Below are 18191 nucleotides of genomic sequence, written 5' to 3' on the forward strand. Positions count from 1 at the left end.
ACCCATGTTAAGGCTCTTATACTGCCTGAGACATTCACACTTGATGGTTGGTAAAATCTAAGTCTAGAATTCCCAGACAGGTTGGGGTTTTGTGCCCTGCCTCTTAACAGTCTGCCTGTAGGCTGGTACTCTTGCCCCTCAGCCACTGCTGGATGACAGAACGATGGCATTTTGAACCAGATATGGCCATTTTGACTATTTGGTCATGTCATTTGGTCCCACTACCTTCCAGCATTTCATGAATGATGTTTTCAGAGACATCCTCATCCAACTCATGATCATCTACTTAGATGATAGTCTTACTTTTTCAAAGAATCAAGAATTCCATGACCACCCTATGTGCACTGTTTTCAGGTGGCTTTGCCAAAGTCAACTTGATGCGAAACGCAAATTCCTGCACCTTTTTCTCTCTGAAACTGATGCCCACTGAGAGAAACTATGATGTGGGACAAAGAACTGCTGGCTGTCTGAGCTGCCTTTGAGGAATGGAGGCACTTCCTCGAGGCGTACAGCTCTGCCCAATCTGAGCCGAGCACAAGGAGTTGGCGAAATGCAACAACTCAACCATCAGAATTGCTGGGCTCTTTTTCTCTCCCAATTTGACTTCATTGTTACGTACTGTCCTGGGACTAAGAACGGGATGGCAATGCCTTGCCACACAAGGATGAGGAGCATGAAATGGAGCAGGAAGCTTTCACCACTGTCATTCAACCATCCCACTTTTGTGTGCGGGAGCATCGTGCTCACTTGATGACCACTTGCCATCCCTTGCTTCCAAGTGACCTGTTTGTGGCCTCACTCTGCCAGAATCCCCAAAGTTTCATCTACAACACAACCCGCTTTATTGTGGGGATTGTCTCTACATGCCTGAAGGCAGCTCCTGGCTTCAGGTGCTAGAGTTGTGCCATGCCCATGGCTGACATTTCAGCCCATTTAAAATCTGGCCCCTGATCACTAGGTACTTCTGATGGCTGATCTTATGAACGGATGTTAAAAACAAAGCTGGGTCATGCAACCTGTGTGCCCATAGGAAGAATCCATGAGCCCAGTCAAGCCCATGGGCGTCCCTCAGCCTTTCCCCACACCTCCTTGTCCTTGCTGTACCCTCTCAGTGGACTTTATTGTTGAGTTACTGCACTTCCAAGGGCACTCACTTATCCTGCCCATAGTGGCCCTCCTGACCAAGCTGCCTCATTTTATTCCCTACTGCACTGTGCCATCTTTGATTTGCTCTGACCACTGGTTTGTCTTGTGATCACCACTTCTGCCCTCTGATTCTGCTCTGACCACTAGGTTGCACTGCCTAGACCCCAGTGTGTGACCAGGGGGCTCTGATGCCAGCAGGGTGTTCTGTGCTGGCGTTGTGGGGGGCTCTGAAGCCAGTGGGGGGGTGAGATTGAGGGGCGATTGATGCTGGCAGGGGCTGCTCTGACACCAGTAGGGTGCTATTGTGCTGGGGTGCAGGGTTTTCTGATGCCATAAGGGAGTTCTCTGCTCAGGTTGGGGGGACCTCTGATGCCAGTGGTGGGGAGGGAAGGTCAGGATGCTATTGATGCTGGCAAGGTCTGCTCTGACACCGGTGGGGGGCTACTGTGCTCGGGTAGGGATGAGGGCTGTGATGCCAGAAGGGGGTGCTGTGGTGAGGTTGGTTGGGGGGTCTCTGATTCAGTGGGAGGTGCTGTGCTCTGGGCAGGGACTGTGATGCCAGTGGGATATCTCTGATCCATCTCCCCCTGTGATTCTCTCAGACCCAGTGCCCTTGGGGGTGAGTGGGGGTCCATGCTGCTCAGACACCCCAGCACCCTCCACCCATGCCAGCCCCTCCCCCAGAAGGGCCAGGGCTGACAGGCCCGGCATGAGCCTCATCCTCTAAAGGATGCCCCCGCTGTGTGTCAGAGGCCAGAAGGACAGGCGGGTTGGACAGGCCTTGACTAGCTCCCTCCCCCAATAACAGATTCTCTCCATCTTCTATAAAAACATCTTTATTTATAATACAAAACCCGCGTGCGCTGGTGCTGGTGCCACAGTGTTGGGGCCCCCGGGCCAGACCCCATGGCAGCGATGAGGGGGCAAGGATGGGCAGTGCCCAGGGATCACCAAGGCACAGCGACCCACAGACCCAAATGGCCCAGAGCAGACATGAAGGAGTGCGCAAGAAGGCCCAAGGGAGGGATGCGGGAGCAGGGAAATGAACAGCAGAGTCCCAGGCCCAGCTCTGGACCCTTTCACCCCAGGCCTGAAGGGGGAAGCTCCGACCTTCTCATCCCCCACTCTGAGCCCCAGGTCCAGGGGGGCTGGCTCCAACCTTCCCACCCCAGGCCAGGGGCCCGGCTCCCACCCTCTCCCCCCAAGTCCAAGCCCTAGACTGGGGAGGCTGGCTTGGACCATCGCATCCCGACTCCAAGCCTAGGGCCAGGAGGGGCCAGTTCCCACCCTGTCACTCCAAGCCCCAGGTTGCTCCGACTTTCCCTCCTCCCACTCATAGTCCTAAGTCAGGGGTCCAGCTCTGACTCACCCACCCCCCAACCCAAGCCCTAGGCCAGGGGTCCAGTTCTGACCCTCTCCCCCAATTTCTCATTCCAAGTCCCAGGCAAGGAGCCGGCTTCTGATCCTCCTTCTCACACACACTCCGGGCCAGGGGGCCTGGCTCTGCCCCTGCCCCTCTCTGCCCCCCACTCCACACTGAGCCCCAGTCCAGTGGGGCCTGTGGTGACTCTCTAGCCCCAGGCCAGGGGGGCCTGCTCCTACCTTCTCTCCCCCAATGCCACCCTGAGCCCCAGGCTGGGGTGGCTTCCTTGATCCCATTTCCCTCTCATCCAGAGCCCTACGTGGGGAGGGGGCCAGCTTTGAGTCTGTTCTCGTGCCCATGCTGGGGAGGGAGGCAACTCGGATCTTCCACCCTCCACCCCAGAGCCCCATGCTGAGGGGGGCTGGCTGTGATCCTCATTACCAAGAGTGGGAGGGGAGCTCTCTGATGCTAATGCCCTCCACCCCACACCAGGGGGCCAGCTTTGATCCTCCTGGCCTCTCCCCTCACAACCCCACACCAGTGGGTGGGTGCACTCAGCTCCCTCACCCCACCAGTTCCCTTCAGCGCCATACCAAAGGAAGTGTCTCCTTGCTCCCCATCTCACAGGACAGGCTCTAGCTAATGGGGGAGACACTCCCACTCCCCGATTGGGGTAGACACTAGCAGCAGGAGTCAGGTTCCCAGGGGTCTGTGCCCCACAGTGCTAGCAGGGGGTCGGTGCCTGCAGGCTCTGAGCCCAGCAGGATTCGCATCCCGGGGCTGGCCTCCCAGTCCATGCCTGGTGCTGGGGGCGGGGCGAGGTCCCCGGATCCCCTGCTCCCGAAAGGCGATCGTTGTGCAGGGGAGTTCTCGTGCTGGGATGGGCAATGTGGCAGCGTGATCAGGGAGGGGGAGGCCATGCTGCTGGGGCCGTGGCTGCAACCCCCCCCCCACTCCTCAGTCCCAGCCATTGTCCTTCACCATGTGTGACATCTCAATGATGAACTTCCCCTCCTTGTACTTCTGGCTGGTCTCGAACGCCTGTTCCTGTGGGAGGGGAGAGAGAATGGAGCGTCTGAGCCAGCCCCCTCCGCTAGGGCATGCTGTTCTCCCCAACAGGGGGCACCGTGACCACAGGGAGGGGGAAGCCTGCACTGCCCTCCCCAGCAGGGGGTACCATGACCACAGGGAGGGGGTACAGTCTGTCCTGCCCAGTGCCACTTTCCCAGCAGGGGGTGCTGTGACATGGGGGCATTCCTGCAGGGCGGGGGCAGTACTCACATATTTCCACCCCAGGGTGGTCTTGCAGCTCTCACAGAAAATGTCGGCCACAGAGTGAAGCCCAGTGAGCAGGAGGCGCTGTTCAGCCGGCCCGCAGCCAACGTTAACCCTGGCACCAGAAAGAGGAGCAGGGTGGGACAGGGTCACAGTCTCACTTCCACCCCCACATCCCTGCCCCAGCGGGGCTAAGTTCCCTCTCAGCTGCGCAGCCACCCAGCAGTCTATCAAGTGCCGCACACTTCAGGTGCCCCTCACCCCACTGCCGTGCTGCTCCTGCCCTCTGCCTTGGGTTGGACCCCTGGCCAGCTGCTCCCGGGAGCCTCCTGCTTGCTGTGCAGAGAGAAGGGGAGGGGGGACATCACAGCCCCCTCCCCCATCTATGTACCCCATCTCCACAGAACAGGGGGAGGGGACATGACAGGGCTCAGGAGTGGGACATGGGGCTGAGCTTCCTGGCAGTTGTTGCTGTGTCTGAACAAACAGGCTAGTGACTGCTGATCTACTTAAAAGGGCAGTATACTTAAAGGAGCAACACATCTCTCCCTCTCTCTCTCTCTCTCACACACACACACACACACACTCCACACACACTGTCTCTCTTTCTCACACACACAGTCACACACACACACCACACTCCTACACACATATGCACTACACTATGTCTCTCTTACACACCACACTGTGTGTCTCTCACACTCACCTCCCAACACATACTTGTATTGTTGTTGTTGTTCTTGATACTTCCTGCAATGCACATATATTCTGTGTAAAATTTAATTTTTGAGTAGTGAGTTCTAAAATGCCTAACCTGTCTTGGCTGGAGTAATTATCCCTATGGTAATATATACAAGTGTGTGTGTGTGTGTGTGTGTGTGTGTGTGTGTGTGTGTGTGTGTGTGTGTGTGTGTGTGTGTGTGTGTGTGTGTGTTCTTTCTACTGGTGGAAATGTGCACCTCGGTATTGGTGCACATAACAAAGTTCATTTCACCCATGGATGGAAAAAAATAGAGGGAGCATTGCTGTGGTAGTGAGGGCTGAATTCAGATGCCAGGGCCCCTAGAAGCTGTAGGGGAGTGTCATGGTGTCCTAGCAAACATACAGCCCATACAAGACAAGACTGTTCAGGCTTAACCCTCAGGCCCTGCTGCAATCAAAACACAGAAGCTCAGCCTGGCTCAAGGATGTGGGGCAGAGCTGAGTCTCATTGATGCACTGGAGACGCTGCACATTCCCAGAGGCTTCATGAAGAGGTTGAGTGGGAAGGGGGGACTAGCTGGGCCTGGGTGGGGCAAGCTCTGGGGAGGAGCAGGCACCCAGCAGGGCCCCATGGAACTCTGCCTGGGACGAAGCGAACTCATCCAAGGGTCCCTCCAGCCATCAGCCTACACCAGCACGTGAGACGGTACCAGCATGTGACCAATGGTACGAGCTGCTCCTAGATCAGGAGTAGGCAAACTTTTTGACCTGAGGGCCATATCTCAGTATGGAAATTGTATGGAGGGCTGGACGGGGCAGGGGATTGGGGCCCATGGGAGGGATGAGGGCTCCAGCTGGGTGTGCAGACTTTGGGGTGGGGCTGGGGATGAGGGGTTTGGGGTGCAGGAGGGTGCTCCAGGCTAGGATCAAAGGCTTTGGATGGCAATCAGGGCTGGGACAAGGGGTTGGGGCATAGGGGTGGGGTGGCTCAGGGGTGCATGATCTGGGCGGAACTTACCCGAAGTGGCTCCTGGAAACAGTGGCCCATCCCCCCTCTGGCTCTCATGCAGAGGTGGAGCCACACCACTCTGCATGCTGCTCTGTCTGCAGGCACTGCCTCCGCAGCTCCCATTGGCCACGGTTCCTGGGAGCTGCAGAGCCATCGCTTGGGGTGGAGGCAGCATGCAGAGCCTCCAGTTTCCCCTGCTTCCAGGAGCCACGTGGAGCTGCTGCATATGCAGAGCAGAGGAAGGCAAGCCCCTGACCATGCTCCCTGGCTGGAGCACCAGAGCAGGGAAAGCTCCCAGCCCCGCTCCCCGGCGGGAGCGTGAGGGCCAGATTAAAAGGTCCAACAGGCTGGATGCAGCCTGCGGGCCACAGTTTGTCCACCCCTGTCCTAGATCTAATGGCATCACTAGAAGTCTCTACTCCTGGGGGAATTCTGCAGCACTGCAGACGTGTAGAATTCATGTATCCTGCAGACTTTTTTTCCCCGCAGAAAACACTTTTCTGCCCAAGAAGTGCTGCAGTTCTGCCTTTAGCCCACCAGAGGCCACTGTGGTGCCAGAACAATCAGCAGCATGAATGCAGCCAGCTGTTCTGGCGCCATAGCAGCCCCTGGTGGGCAAAAGGCAGAACTGCAGAATTTCTGGGGCAGAATGTATTTTCTGTGGGGAAAAAAAAATTCTGTGTGCATCCAGTGGTGCAGAATTCCCCCAGGAGTAGAGTGAGAAAGACCTGGGAGTGGCCTGCTAAGAGCGGGGAACAGAGATTACTATATTTTGGGACTCTGTGAGTTTTGTTTTGCATGCTGATGCTAAGAAATCCAGCCCCTAAGGAGGGGTGTCTGAACAGAGAGCAGCCTGAGTGTGGTGTTTATTCAGGAGCCCCGAAGAGAGGAAAGTGAGGCATGGTGCTTCCAGAGCCTTTCCTGGCCACAAGTGGGAACCTGGCCAGCAAGTGGGCACCTGGGAGGTTGCAGACCCTGTAACACTCTACCAAAGGGTGGCACTAACAACTCCTTTCACAAATGGGCCACTGTGCCTTTTGCTAGCCAGCAAGGATGTGTCTGTATTCCCCAGAGGCTCCTTGCCCATCATTAAGCAAAGCTGCATGAGAACCAGGCAGCAAAGAGGGCATTTCTGTTGTTCCCACAGAACAGAGAAAACTAGTCCCAGCCTGACCAGTCTCTAATGCAAAGCAGACAAACTCATAGCAGTGAGAACCACGCAGCTAAGCTACTGAGCCAAGGCAGCAAGGGGCCACCATGCCACCTACAGCCTCAGACAGCACCCAAACCACGGCTCCAGGAACCCTAAATCCTTAGGGCATGGTCTGTCCAGCTCTGTCATGTCATTCACAGATTCCAAGGTCAGAAGACACTGTTGTGAGCATCTGCTTTGACCTCCCGTATAACCTACACCAGAGAACTTCCCTGAATTAATTCCTGTTTGAGGCAGAACAGATTTCTTAGAAAAACAGCCAATCCTGATTTTAAAATGGCCAGGGATGGAGAATCCACCAGGACCCGTGGTAAGTTGTTCCACTGGTTAATTTCCCGCACGATTAAATTTGTGCATCTTATTTCCAGCCTGAATGTGTCTAGCTTCAACTTGTAGCCATTGGACATTGTTATACCTTTGTCTACTATCCCAAAGAACCCTCTATTCTCACATTTCTGGACCTCAGGTAGGTACTTCTACACTGTGATCAAATCACCCCTTAACCTGCTCTTTACTAAGCTAAATAGATTAAACTCCTGGAGTCTATCGCTATAAAGCAGGTTTTCCAATCCCTTAATCATTCTTGTGGCTCTTCCCAGACCCCTCTCCAATGTATCAACATCCTTCTTGAAGTGTGCGCACCAGTAGTAGACACAGGATTCCAGCAGCGGTTGCACCAGAGCCACATACAGAGGTACAAGAGCTTCTCTGCTCCTACTCACGATTGTTTGGTCATGTTTGGGCATTGGCCATGGCCACCTGTAAGCCATGGACCAGACAAGGGAGAAAGTTCCTAGATACTGCTATGTCAATAGCCATTGCTGTTGGCAGTGGGATGGCCCGTTGGCTGAGTGGTAGAGGTTGTGACCCCGTGCCAGAGTTGACAGTGATGTGGCTGGGGTGGATTTTCATCCCCTCCCCATTGCAATCCCAGCTCCTCACTGGGATCACCCTAGAGCAAACTGACAGGGAGAACCCTGGGCTTGGAGATGAGTCAATCCATATGAGACATCTTTGGGGAGGAAGACCCCAGCACAAGATGTTTTGGAGATGGGGCCTGACAAGTTACTGCCAGCTTGAGCAGGCAATTGTCTGCTGGGGAATGGTGCTGAGACATGGGGTGTAGTGTGCTCTAGTGAAGCCCAGAGAGTGAGGCACATTGGGGCAGGGTTGTACATCACCATGACAATGGCTGTGATTCTACCCCAGGACTCACCACTTCGAGACCCATTCCAGAGACTCCACCTCTGAGTCCAGATGCCAACAGTCACCCTCTTTTGGGTCATGTAGAACAGAGATGGCCTAAATTATCAGCTCTTTGGAGCAGGGACCATCTCTGTTCTTGGTCTGTACAGCACCTAGCACAACAGGGTCCTGCTCCACAGCTGGGTGACCAAGGCACTACCATAATACACCCATCAACGATAACGACTGGTAATATGGCTCTAGCTGCTGCCTGCTCCCTTCTAACTGGCTGCAAGCTCCCCACCCCCACCCGTACTCTCCCCCACTTGTAACTGATGGAGTGATGGATCACGGAGGGGCACTCACACAGAATTGAACAGGTAGGCTCGGCCATGGCTCCCCTGGAAAGACTGCAGAGACAAAGGACAGGAATTATACCCTGCCCCCCCCCCCGAAACAACCCTGGTCCTCACCATCCACCTTCAATCACTGCCGTGGGGAAGCTCACAGCACCCAGGGCCTGGCTGGGCACCAATAGGGCATTGCCATGGGCAAGATGGGCAGTGGCAAGGCATGGCTGTGAGGAAGCTCACAATGGTGGGGTCCTCAGCTGGGCACCGGCAGGGCACAGCCCTGCAGAAGCTCCCAGTGGTGGGGCACATGGTCGGTGGGAAGCCTGATGGCTGGTGCAGGCCCCTGGCAGGCTGGAGCGGCTGTACCTTGGAGATGAGCTCATCGTGCTTGGCCAGGTGGGCCTGGCAGTGCACACAGCTGTACGTGCGGTGGCAGTGCGGAAGGTAGCTGCGGAAGGTCTTGGTGGGCAGGCAGGCGGCGGGCGGCCCTGGCTCACTGCTGGGCATGACAGGCTGGAGGACAATACCCTGGCGGGGCGGGGGGGCGGGCGCTGTGCACCCCCCGCACAGTCGGTCGCAGGTGAAGCAGCGAAGCAGGTTGGTTAGAGCCGTGTTTCAGGGTGGGAAGAGTTTGGGGGGGCTGCACAGCCGGGGCCCCCCCAGATGAGAACCAGGCCGAAAGGGGAGTCACCTGCAGAGAACGAAAGAGAGGAGGGCAATGAATCGGGGGGCCGCCCCTATGGCCCACGCCCACTCTGGCTCCCTCTGCCTGGGACACTGGGAAGACCGCCCTCTGGTAGGGAAGGGGAAAGGCTCCCCAGCCCTCAGTGCCAGCTCTCTTCTCCCCCGTGCGCTACCCCCAACCCAGAAAGCATCCCCTACTAGACCTAGAAAGGAAATGCACAGTCCTGGTGATCCAATTCTCTGGCTGGCCAACCTACCCCCCTGCCCTGGGAACAGCGCCCCCTGCTGGGACAAAGGGATCGTCCTCGTCATGGGGTATCTTCTCCCCATGCTGCTGTCACTGCCCTGATGAGAGCGCCCCCTGCTGGGACAGACCCTTTCTCACCACTGAGACCCCAGTCTCCCCAGCTCCCAACCCCCAGCCCAGAGACAGTGCCCCATGCTGGTCACAGCCCTGAACTGTCTTTTAAAAAACCCATGCCTGAGTTTGGCACCAGCCTCACCCAGCTGACTGAGGCAACCCCCAACTCGCTGCACCAGTGTCATGCTCCCCCCTCGCTAGTGGACAATGGGCTCACAAACCGGGGCAGCCCAGTGCCAGAACCCCACAAGGTCGGTCCCCTCTTTCTCACCCAGGGAATAACATAAGGGACCAGAGGGGGGCATGAGGCAGAAGGTGACATCTGGGGGCAGGGCCAGGGGATTCCCAAGGATGAGCTCCCCGCAGAGAAGGGAAATGGAGGAGGATCTGGCGTGGGAAAGTTACCAGTGGGATGGGAGGGGATGGCGGGGGCTGGGCTCTCTCCTCACGGGCTGGATTGATGGATGATGCAGAGGAGGGGAGAGACCCAGGCTCCGTTTGCGGAGCCAGCTGCGGCGGGAGGACAAAGTTTCTCCGCGCAGCCCTTGGCTCTTAGCCCAGCCCCCCCCCCAGCCGCCCCTCACCTTGAAACCTCGTCCCAAGAGCCCCGTCCGTCCGTCCCGCGGCCGCTCCTCCGGCGGAGGGGGATCGCCCTGGGGCTGTGCGGGGTGCAGGGCGCCGGCTCAGGGGGCCGGAGGACCGCGGCTGGGGGGCGAATGGGGCCCTGGGGCTCGGGCTGGAGCCGAATGTGGCTGTGTGTTGTGGCACCGCATCATAACATTGAGTCATCCCCCCCACCCCACCTCCCGCTACGTCAGAAAGGGGCTGGGAGGCGCGGGGAGGGAGGGGGCCGGGGCCACTGGGGCTGGGCTGCGGGGGTAGGGGGCGCAGTGATTGGAGGGGGGTGGACATGGGGCAGGGGTGGAGCGGCGGGGGGAGGCTCAGGGCCAGCAGCACCCCGGGACGCGCGGGGGGCGCACAGGTAATAAATCATGTATTGCGCCTCTGACGCAGGGAGAGGGGAGCGAGAGACAGCTCGGGATCACGGGCTGCAAATCTGCATGCGCCCCCCAGACCCCAGGCCAGGGCTCCCCGCTGCAGAGCAACTGCGACCTACCTGGCTGGAGATACCCAGCGCACTAAGAGCCCCAAACCTATCAAATATGAGACAGCCCCAGGCCCTGTCCCCCTGATCTCACTGCCCCAAATCCTGGCACCCACGCGGCATGCCACTCCCCTAAACGCTGGCACCCCGATCTCACTGTCCAAAACACTGGCACCCACACGGCATGCCACTCCCCCAAACATTAGCACCCCCGATCTCCCTCCCCCAAACATTGGCACCATACAGCATGCTGCTCCCACAAATACTGGCACCTCCGGATCTCACTCCCTCAAACACTGGCACCCACATGACATGTCACTCCCCCAAACACTGGCACCCCCTAATCTCAGTGACCCAAACATTTGCACCCACATTGCATACTACTTCCCAAACACTGGCACCCCTGATCGCACTGCCCAAACACTGGCACTCACATGGCATGCCACTCCACTAAATGCTGGCACCCCCTGATCTCACTGCCCCAAATCCTGACACCCACACGGCATGCCACTCCTCTAAACGCTGGCACCCCGATCTCACTGCGCCAAACACTGGCACTCACATGGCATGCCACTCCACTAAACATTGGCACCCCCTGATCTCACTGCCCCAAATCCTGGCATCCACACGGCATGCCACTCCCCTAAATGCTGGCACCCCGATCTCACTGCGCCAAACACTGGCACTCACATGGCATGCCACTCCACTAAAAGCTGGCACCCCCTGATCTCACTGTCCCAAATCCTGGCACCCACACAGCATGCCACTCCCCTAAATGCTGGCACACCCAATCTCACTCTCCCAAACTCTGGCACCTCTGATCTCACTGCCCAAAACACTGGCACCCACACGGCATGCCACTCCCCTAAACGCTGGCTCCCCTGATCTCACTGCCCCAAACATTGGCACTACACGGCATGCTGCTCCCCCAAACATGAGCACCCCCAATCTCCCTCCCCCAAACATTGGCACCAACATGGCATGCCACTCCCCCCAGCACTGGCACTCCCTCATCTGACTGCCCCAAACATTGGCACCAACATGGCATGCTGCTCCCACAAACACTGGCACCCCCTGATCTCACTGCCCAAACACTGGCACCCCCTAATCTCACTCCCTCAAACACTGGCACCCACATGACATGCCACTCCCCTAAACACTGGCACCCCCAAATTTCAGTGACCCAAACATTTGCACCCACATTGCAAAGTACTCCCCAAACACTGGCACCCCTGATCTCACTGCCCCAAACACTAGCACCCCAATCTCACTGCCCAAACACTGGCATTCACGTGGCATGCCACTCCCCCAAACACTGGCTCCCCTGATCTCACTGCCCAAACACTGGCACTCACATGGCATGCCACTCCCCCAAACACTGGCACCCCTGATCTCACTGCCCCAAATCCTGGCACCTCAATCTCACTGCCCAAACATTGGCACTCACATGGCATACCACTTCCCAAACACTGGCACCCCTAATCTTAGTGACCCAAACACTGGCATCACACGGCATGTCACTCCTCCAAACACTGGCACCCCTGATCTCACTGCCCCAAACACTAGCACTCACACGGCATGCCACTCCCCCAAACACTGGCCCCCCGTTGTGTGACAGCTCCAACACTGATGGCTGAATCTGCAACATGCCCAAACACTGAGTCTGTTTTTGCTCCCCCTAAACAGTGACTGGATCTGTGACCAATCACAGGTCAAGGGAGCCCTGATCTATGACACTCCAAGTAATGGCCTTCCCAATCGCTACCAAATAGCAACATTGGCTCATGATCACCAGGTATCCGGCATCTTGTGTGGCACTCCAGCATCAGGCAGCCCCCTGTGCCAGCCCACCCTGACTGTCATGCACCTTCTGAGAGGCTCCAGTGGCAAAAGTCTGCAGGCAGCTGGCCCAGGTACCAGGGAGAGAAGATGGGTGGGGGGAGACTCAGCACTACCCCCAGGCTGCCCAAGCCAGAACCCTGCCCCACAGAGACCCTCTCTCCTTCCCAAAGCCTAGCCTCCAAAAGAGACACCCCAACCAGAGCCTGGACCTGAGAGAGGTCCCCTGCCCCCCTCGCCATCTGCCCAGCTACCTCAGCACTCCTAGATCTTTCAGCACCCACCCAACTGAGGCTGCACCCAAATACCTCATCCACCCGGCACCCACTGACTTAGATGCACCCAGAACTCACTGAGCAATCCAGCCACCCGCTCCCCATAGATACCCTCATACAACACGGCCCCAGCCTCGCTGCTGCTAAGTTTTGTGTGGCTCCCTGTCCGGGCCCCATTATTGTTCAGGCAAGGGGGTGTCACCAGGGGCTGAAGTTTACATCCATGTGTGCGTTATTTGCATATATGCAATTCAACCCTTAAACGATTTGCATACAATGTCACTCTGGGCAGCCGTGTGGCCCTGCCGCGGACCTGCCTACTGGGCTGCAGTCCAACCCCAGTTCCACATCAGGGCCGTTCTCCGCAGCATAGTTCGGCCTGATATTTGGGAACTACATCTCCCGGCAGGCCCTGCGCTCACCCGCCATTCCAACCCTCTACTTCCGGGTTCGGACTATACAGGAGAACTACATCCCCCAGCAGGCAACGCGCCTCTCTCCCTGCACTTCCGGGGCTGGCCAGTTCTCCCGTCAGGCACTATGCCTTCCCACACTTCCGGCCCCGGGGCCGGATGTGCGCGTGGTCTCGGGTTTCCTGGTTGGTTGGTTTATCGCCAGGCAGCGGCGGCAGCAGGTGAGTGACTCTCCTGGGGCCCGGCTGGGTTTGGCCCCTCTGCGGCCCGCTCCCTAGCGCCGGCTGTTGCCATGGCGACCCCCCGGTAACGCCCTTTGCTGCCTTTAGGGCCGTGGGGGGCAACGCGCCGCCCGCCAGCAGCGCCCGGTGGCCGCGGGTCGCCGGTCCCGGCCCATGGGAGCGGCGCGGAGCAGCGCGGGTTGCAGGGACGTGCTGCGCGCCGCTCCCATGGGCCGGGAGGAGCGAACTCCGGCTGCTGAGAGCCGCGGGCGGCCAGTGGGTTACCCTGAGGGGTGGCGCCGCCATTCCCGGGGGGAGCCCGGGGGGGGGGCGGGTATCGCCATCATTCCTTGCGGGTGAGGAGCCTGGCCACAGCGGGGGGTGGGGGGGCAGTGCTGCCATGGGGGGAGGGGGTGCGGCCCTTTGTATGAGTGACGCTGGAGTGACTCCCATTCACCCACCCAGTGGTTTGTTTTCCCATATGAAGCTGCACTGACCAAAGCTGTCTTGCCTGGGGCAGTGTCTAGGGGGTGAAGCAGCGACATCCCTTCTCTGGTCCAACCGTTTCCATGGCCATCGTCTCCGTGGCCCAGCGCCCGATAGCCTTGGTGCTCTTTGGCGTGTGGTGCTCTCTGCGCGTGGTGAGGAATATTGTTTAATTAGCGGAGTTCCAGAATAACCAATTGCATCACAGTGTGGGGAGTGGGAACCCACCTTACATCCATATATAATAACGCCTGGGTCTGTGTGACACTGTAGCGCATCGCAGGGAAGGGAGCCCTCTACCAGGTCCAGATAGGGGACCAGAGAGTGGGATTGAGTAGAGTGGAATTTGGGCGGGGGTAATGGAAGAGCATTATACTCCCTGTGATGTGACTTCATTCCATGTATAGGCGTGAAACAGACACGGGATAGAGATGGCAGAGGAGGTTGGGGATGAGAAGAAGCAGGTGGCAAAGTTTGAGCTGGAGCGGGAGACGGAGCTTCGCTTTGAGGTGGAAGCCTCGCAGACCGTCCAGCTGGAGCTGCTGTCAGGCATGGCAGAGATCTTCGGCACCGAGCTGACCCGTAACAAGAAGTTCACTTTCGATGCTGGTGCCAAGGTGGCTGTGTTCACGTGGCATGGCTGCACGGTGCAGCTGAGCGGCCGCACTGAAGTAGCTTACATATCAAAGGACACACCCATGCTGCTCTACCTCAACACCCACACAGCCCTGGAGCAGATGCGGCGGCAAGCAGAGCGCGAGGATGAGCGGGGGCCCCGGGTCATGGTGGTGGGACCCACGGATGTGGGTAAGTCGACAGTGTGCCGGCTGCTGCTGAACTACGCTGTGCGGCTGGGGCGCCGACCCACCTTCGTGGAGCTGGACGTGGGCCAAGGCTCGGTCTCCATCCCTGGCACCATGGGGGCACTGTATATCGAGCGGCCTGCTGATGTAGAGGAGGGCTTCTCTGTCCAGGCCCCCCTGGTCTATCACTTTGGCTCCACCACTCCAGGCACCAACATCAAACTCTATAACAAGGTGAGCAGTGGCAGATCTGGGGTGAAATTCAAGGCAGCCAGGTCTCTTTCCCACACACACAGATGTTTCTGGAGACATAGCAACCTTTAATGACCAAAGCATCTGGTTCTGAGTGAAGGAGGATTAAAGCAGGCTGTACATGGAACAGTGCCCTTTGGAGATGGGATGCTGATATGTACATGTATCGTAGTCCTACTGGAAAAAGGGTAGGTGGGCACCTTCTCCACAATCCAGAGTATTTTGGAAGGAGAATGCCAATGTACACACCACTCTCACACCAGGGGATGGTTCAGGCATCTCCATCCTCTCTGGGCTAGACCAACCCAGCAAGGTCAATTCACATATGCACACTTGTCGGTGGGGAAAGGCAGAGCCTGCCCCATGCTGAGACTTTTTCTTAGCCCTGAACTCACATGAATGGTTGGGGGACTGGACCAAAGAAAAAGGAATTACTGGGAGTAAAGGGGTGACATTCCCTTGTCTCCCCACCCCACGATCATCTCTGGCCCCGCTCAGCTGTATTGTCATCATCTAGTCTGGATGAAATGAGAAGGAGGGCATTTGCTTGTTGCTTCCTCTTTATCTTCTCTTATCATCAGTACTCTTTAATCTGTTTTGCGCTACCTTGGAAGGAAACAAGCTTGCATCATGGACTGGAAGTCACGGCTCTCAGGCCAACTCTGCCAATGACTTCCTGTGTGACCTTGGCAATTTAATACACTTTCACATAACACAAGAACCCAAGGTCACCAAATGAAATTGATAAACAGTAGGTTTAAAACAAAATAAGAGTTTTTCTTCACACAGTGAACAGTTAACCTGTGGAACTCTTTGACAGAGGACATTGTGAAAGCCAGAAATATACCTGGGTTCAAAAAATAATTAGATACGTTCATGGAGGTTAGGTCCATCAATGGCTATTAGCCAAGATGTTCAGGGCCGCAATCCTATGTTCAGGGTGTCCCTAAGCCTCTGATTGCCAGAATCTGGGACTGGACTGCAAAATGGATTGCTTGATAACTGCCCTGTTCTTTTCATTCCTTCTGAAGCATCTGGCACTGACCACTGTTAGAAGACAGGATACTGGGCTAGATGAACCATTGCCCTGACCCAGGATGGCCGTTCTTAAGTCACTTCCTTATCTGCAGTGGTTTGAGCACTGGCCTGCTAAATCCAGGGTTGTGAGTTCAGTCACTGAGGGGGCCACTTAGGGATCTGGGGCAAAATCAGTACTTGGTCCTGCTAGTGAAGGCAGGGGGCTGGACTCAATGACCTTTCAGGGTCCCTTCCAGTTCTATGAGATAAATATAGCTCTATATATTTTATTTAAACATTTGCATGGTTTGAGATGAACACTGACATTTATTAACCCAAGATGTAAATATTGTCCAAAGACAGAGAATCTTCTTAATTACACATACTTGCAGGTAGCTTATTACCTTGATTGAGATAAACCTTTATTAAAAATATAGCTTGAAAGAACTTAAGATGAAAAAAAAACCAGTGAATAAAAAGGATATTCTGTTTATTTGATTATTTGGCAACTTCTATGTTAAAAGATCAGAGTTTAGCATTTCACACACTCCTGTTCATTGGGGTGATGCTGATTTTGTCTTTCTAAAGCAGCAATAACTGTCACTTGCTATATTTCACTGTAGACACAAACTTACTTTGTTTTTCTGAATCTCTGTGTAGGGTCTCCAGCACAACAGTAAGCAGTCTCTCCTCTGTGACCTCAAATGTAGAGGTTCAGAAGAAATGACCATTTACTTTAATAACCATTCAATAGGTAGAGTGTTAAATGTCCAATCTGATTAGCCTTCTAGAAGCAAATAAATGCACTGGTGCTTAATGATTGTCCAAGTAACCAAACAAAATATAGTTATTTGTATCCCCTGCCTCATAGGTAATGGACAAGACACAGTTTCCTGTTGGAGTGTATCTCTCTTATGAAGCTGTGCTCTGCCATACTTAATTTGCTATGCCAAGGTATCTAAAGCGAGATGCTTGGACAGAAAGATTTGCATTTCCATTTCTCCTCCACTGAATAAAATGTCAGTGTCAGGGCTGCTCAAGGGCAATTTATATGTGGTCAGGCCACTATCTGCTGGCAGCCTGCAAAGGATATAAGCCCCACCTTGAGAAAGGGAAAGACCATGGGTGGAGCCATTTCAGATAGTATAGTCATCGGATATCTTCCTTGGGTTCCAATTAGCCATGCTGCTTCCTCTCTGCAGATCACATCTCGCTTGGCTGACGTCTTTAACCAGCGCTGCGAAGTGAACCGCCGGGCTTCAGTCAGTGGCTGCGTTATCAACACGTGCGGCTGGGTGAAGGGCTCAGGGTACCACGCCCTGGTTCATGCTGCCTCAGCCTTTGAGGTCGATGTGGTGGTAGTGCTGGACCAGGAGCGCCTATACAATGAGCTGAAGCGGGACCTGCCCCATTTTGTGCGCACAGTGCTGCTCCCCAAATCGGGTGGGGTGGTAGAGCGCTCCAAGGACTTCCGGCGGGAGTGCCGGGATGACCGCATCCGTGAGTACTTTTACGGCTTCCGTGGCTGCTTCTACCCCCACGCCTTCGATGTCAAATTCTCCGATGTCAAGATCTACAAGGTGGGGGCTCCCACCATCCCTGACTCATGCCTGCCCCTGGGCATGTCGCAGGAGGACAACCAGCTCAAGCTTGTGCCAGTGACGCCGGGCCGTGACATGGTGCACCACCTGCTGAGCGTCAGCACTGCTGATGGCAGTGAGGAGAACATCTCCGAGACTAGCGTGGCTGGCTTCATCGTCGTCACTGGGGTGGACATAGATCGCCAAGTCTTCACAGTGCTGTCACCGGCACCTCGCCCACTGCCCAAGAACTTCCTTCTGATCATGGACATCCGCTTCATGGACCTTAAGTAGGGACTGCACTGGAGCAGAAGAGGTGGAGTCCACCAGGACTATTGTGTCTCTGTTGTGGACAGAACTTTTACCAATTGAAGAGGGTGGAGACTGCCACACAGACTGAATCATCTGAAACCAGTGTGGGAAGGGGTAGAGGCTGCTGTCCAGATCAAACCATTGGGAGAAACCAAAGTGGGTCAGGTGAGGTTTGCGGATTAATTTGTAGACGGAAGCAGGGAGGGAATGTGGGATTAAATGTAACTGTAAATGATTCACTGTCTACATCCTTCTCTAGGTTCCCTTCTCCTTCTTAGATTTCAGTCACTGAAATCTGGACCCATTGTCCCTTTTACACAGTCAGTGCTTTGTGGTCTCCTTTTGTAGGAGAGGATCAATATTGTTTTATATTTTTGTAATTTTAATAAATTTCCTGGTATTTTGCTGGTCTCTGGTGACAGTGGATGAATTTTGTGTAACCTCCTGCAGTGTGAGAGAGGGATCTGCAGGGCATGCACACAGGAGGCACTGCTGGGGCTTGGAAAGGGGAATTTCAATGTGATACCCACAGAGAAACTGGACAGATTGGAACAGGGCCATATGAAGTATGCTGAGGCACTTCAGTACAGTGGATCA

At 55.7% G+C, this 18191-nt stretch overlaps 3 protein-coding genes across 6 annotated transcripts in view; 2 read left to right on the top strand and 1 right to left on the bottom strand.

The window, feature by feature from the left end:
- Positions 1-1993: 1993 nt before the first annotated feature.
- Positions 1994-10011, bottom strand: YPEL4 (yippee like 4). Its single transcript, XM_030561874.1, has 5 exons — positions 9876-10011; positions 8613-8937; positions 8260-8303; positions 3791-3899; positions 1994-3556 (listed from the first exon to the last, which is right to left on the bottom strand). Exons 2-5 carry the CDS (start codon positions 8751-8753, stop codon positions 3467-3469), a joined length of 384 nt encoding a protein of 127 aa, XP_030417734.1. The 5' UTR covers positions 8754-8937; positions 9876-10011; the 3' UTR covers positions 1994-3466.
- A 3056-nt stretch (positions 10012-13067) lies between these two features.
- CLP1 (cleavage and polyadenylation factor I subunit 1) lies at positions 13068-18005 on the top strand. 3 transcript variants are annotated; one of them, XM_030561879.1, is made up of 3 exons: positions 13068-13144; positions 14038-14667; positions 16905-18005. In XM_030561879.1, the coding sequence occupies exons 2-3, from the start codon at positions 14062-14064 to the stop codon at positions 17574-17576; spliced, it is 1278 nt and encodes a 425-aa protein (XP_030417739.1). In that variant the 5' UTR covers positions 13068-13144; positions 14038-14061; the 3' UTR covers positions 17577-18005. The 3 variants fall into 3 exon arrangements, with proteins under 3 accessions (XP_030417739.1, XP_030417743.1, XP_030417740.1); XM_030561883.1 differs by lacking the exon at positions 13068-13144 and adding an exon at positions 13153-13229; XM_030561880.1 differs by lacking the exon at positions 13068-13144 and having other exon boundaries at positions 13567-14667.
- ZDHHC5 (zinc finger DHHC-type containing 5) overlaps positions 17673-18191 on the top strand; it is a 45303-nt gene continuing 44784 nt past the window's right edge. The window contains exon 1 of one of the 2 annotated variants that reach the window (XM_030561877.1): positions 17673-17759. The gene's annotated coding sequence lies outside the window, so the exon portion shown is untranslated. The remainder of the gene's footprint in view (positions 17760-18191) is intronic. The other variant, XM_030561876.1, reaches the window with a different exon arrangement.

Source organism: Gopherus evgoodei, chromosome 4, assembly GCF_007399415.2.
Source record: "Gopherus evgoodei ecotype Sinaloan lineage chromosome 4, rGopEvg1_v1.p, whole genome shotgun sequence".
Lineage (NCBI taxonomy): Eukaryota > Metazoa > Chordata > Testudines > Testudinidae > Gopherus > Gopherus evgoodei.

Coding starts and splice junctions, on each gene's coding strand:
- YPEL4 (XM_030561874.1), bottom strand. CDS start 8,753: ATGCCCAGCAGTGAGCCAGGGCCGCCCGCCGCCTGCCTGCCCACCAAG. Junction 3,900..8,259: donor GCCTACCTGTTCAATTCTGT/GTGAGTGCCCCT, acceptor TTCTGGTGCCAG/GGTTAACGTTGGCTGCGGGC. Junction 3,557..3,790: donor CCACCCTGGGGTGGAAATAT/GTGAGTACTGCC, acceptor CCCCTCCCACAG/GAACAGGCGTTCGAGACCAG.
- CLP1 (XM_030561879.1), top strand. CDS start 14,062: ATGGCAGAGGAGGTTGGGGATGAGAAGAAGCAGGTGGCAAAGTTTGAG. Junction 14,668..16,904: donor ACATCAAACTCTATAACAAG/GTGAGCAGTGGC, acceptor TCCTCTCTGCAG/ATCACATCTCGCTTGGCTGA.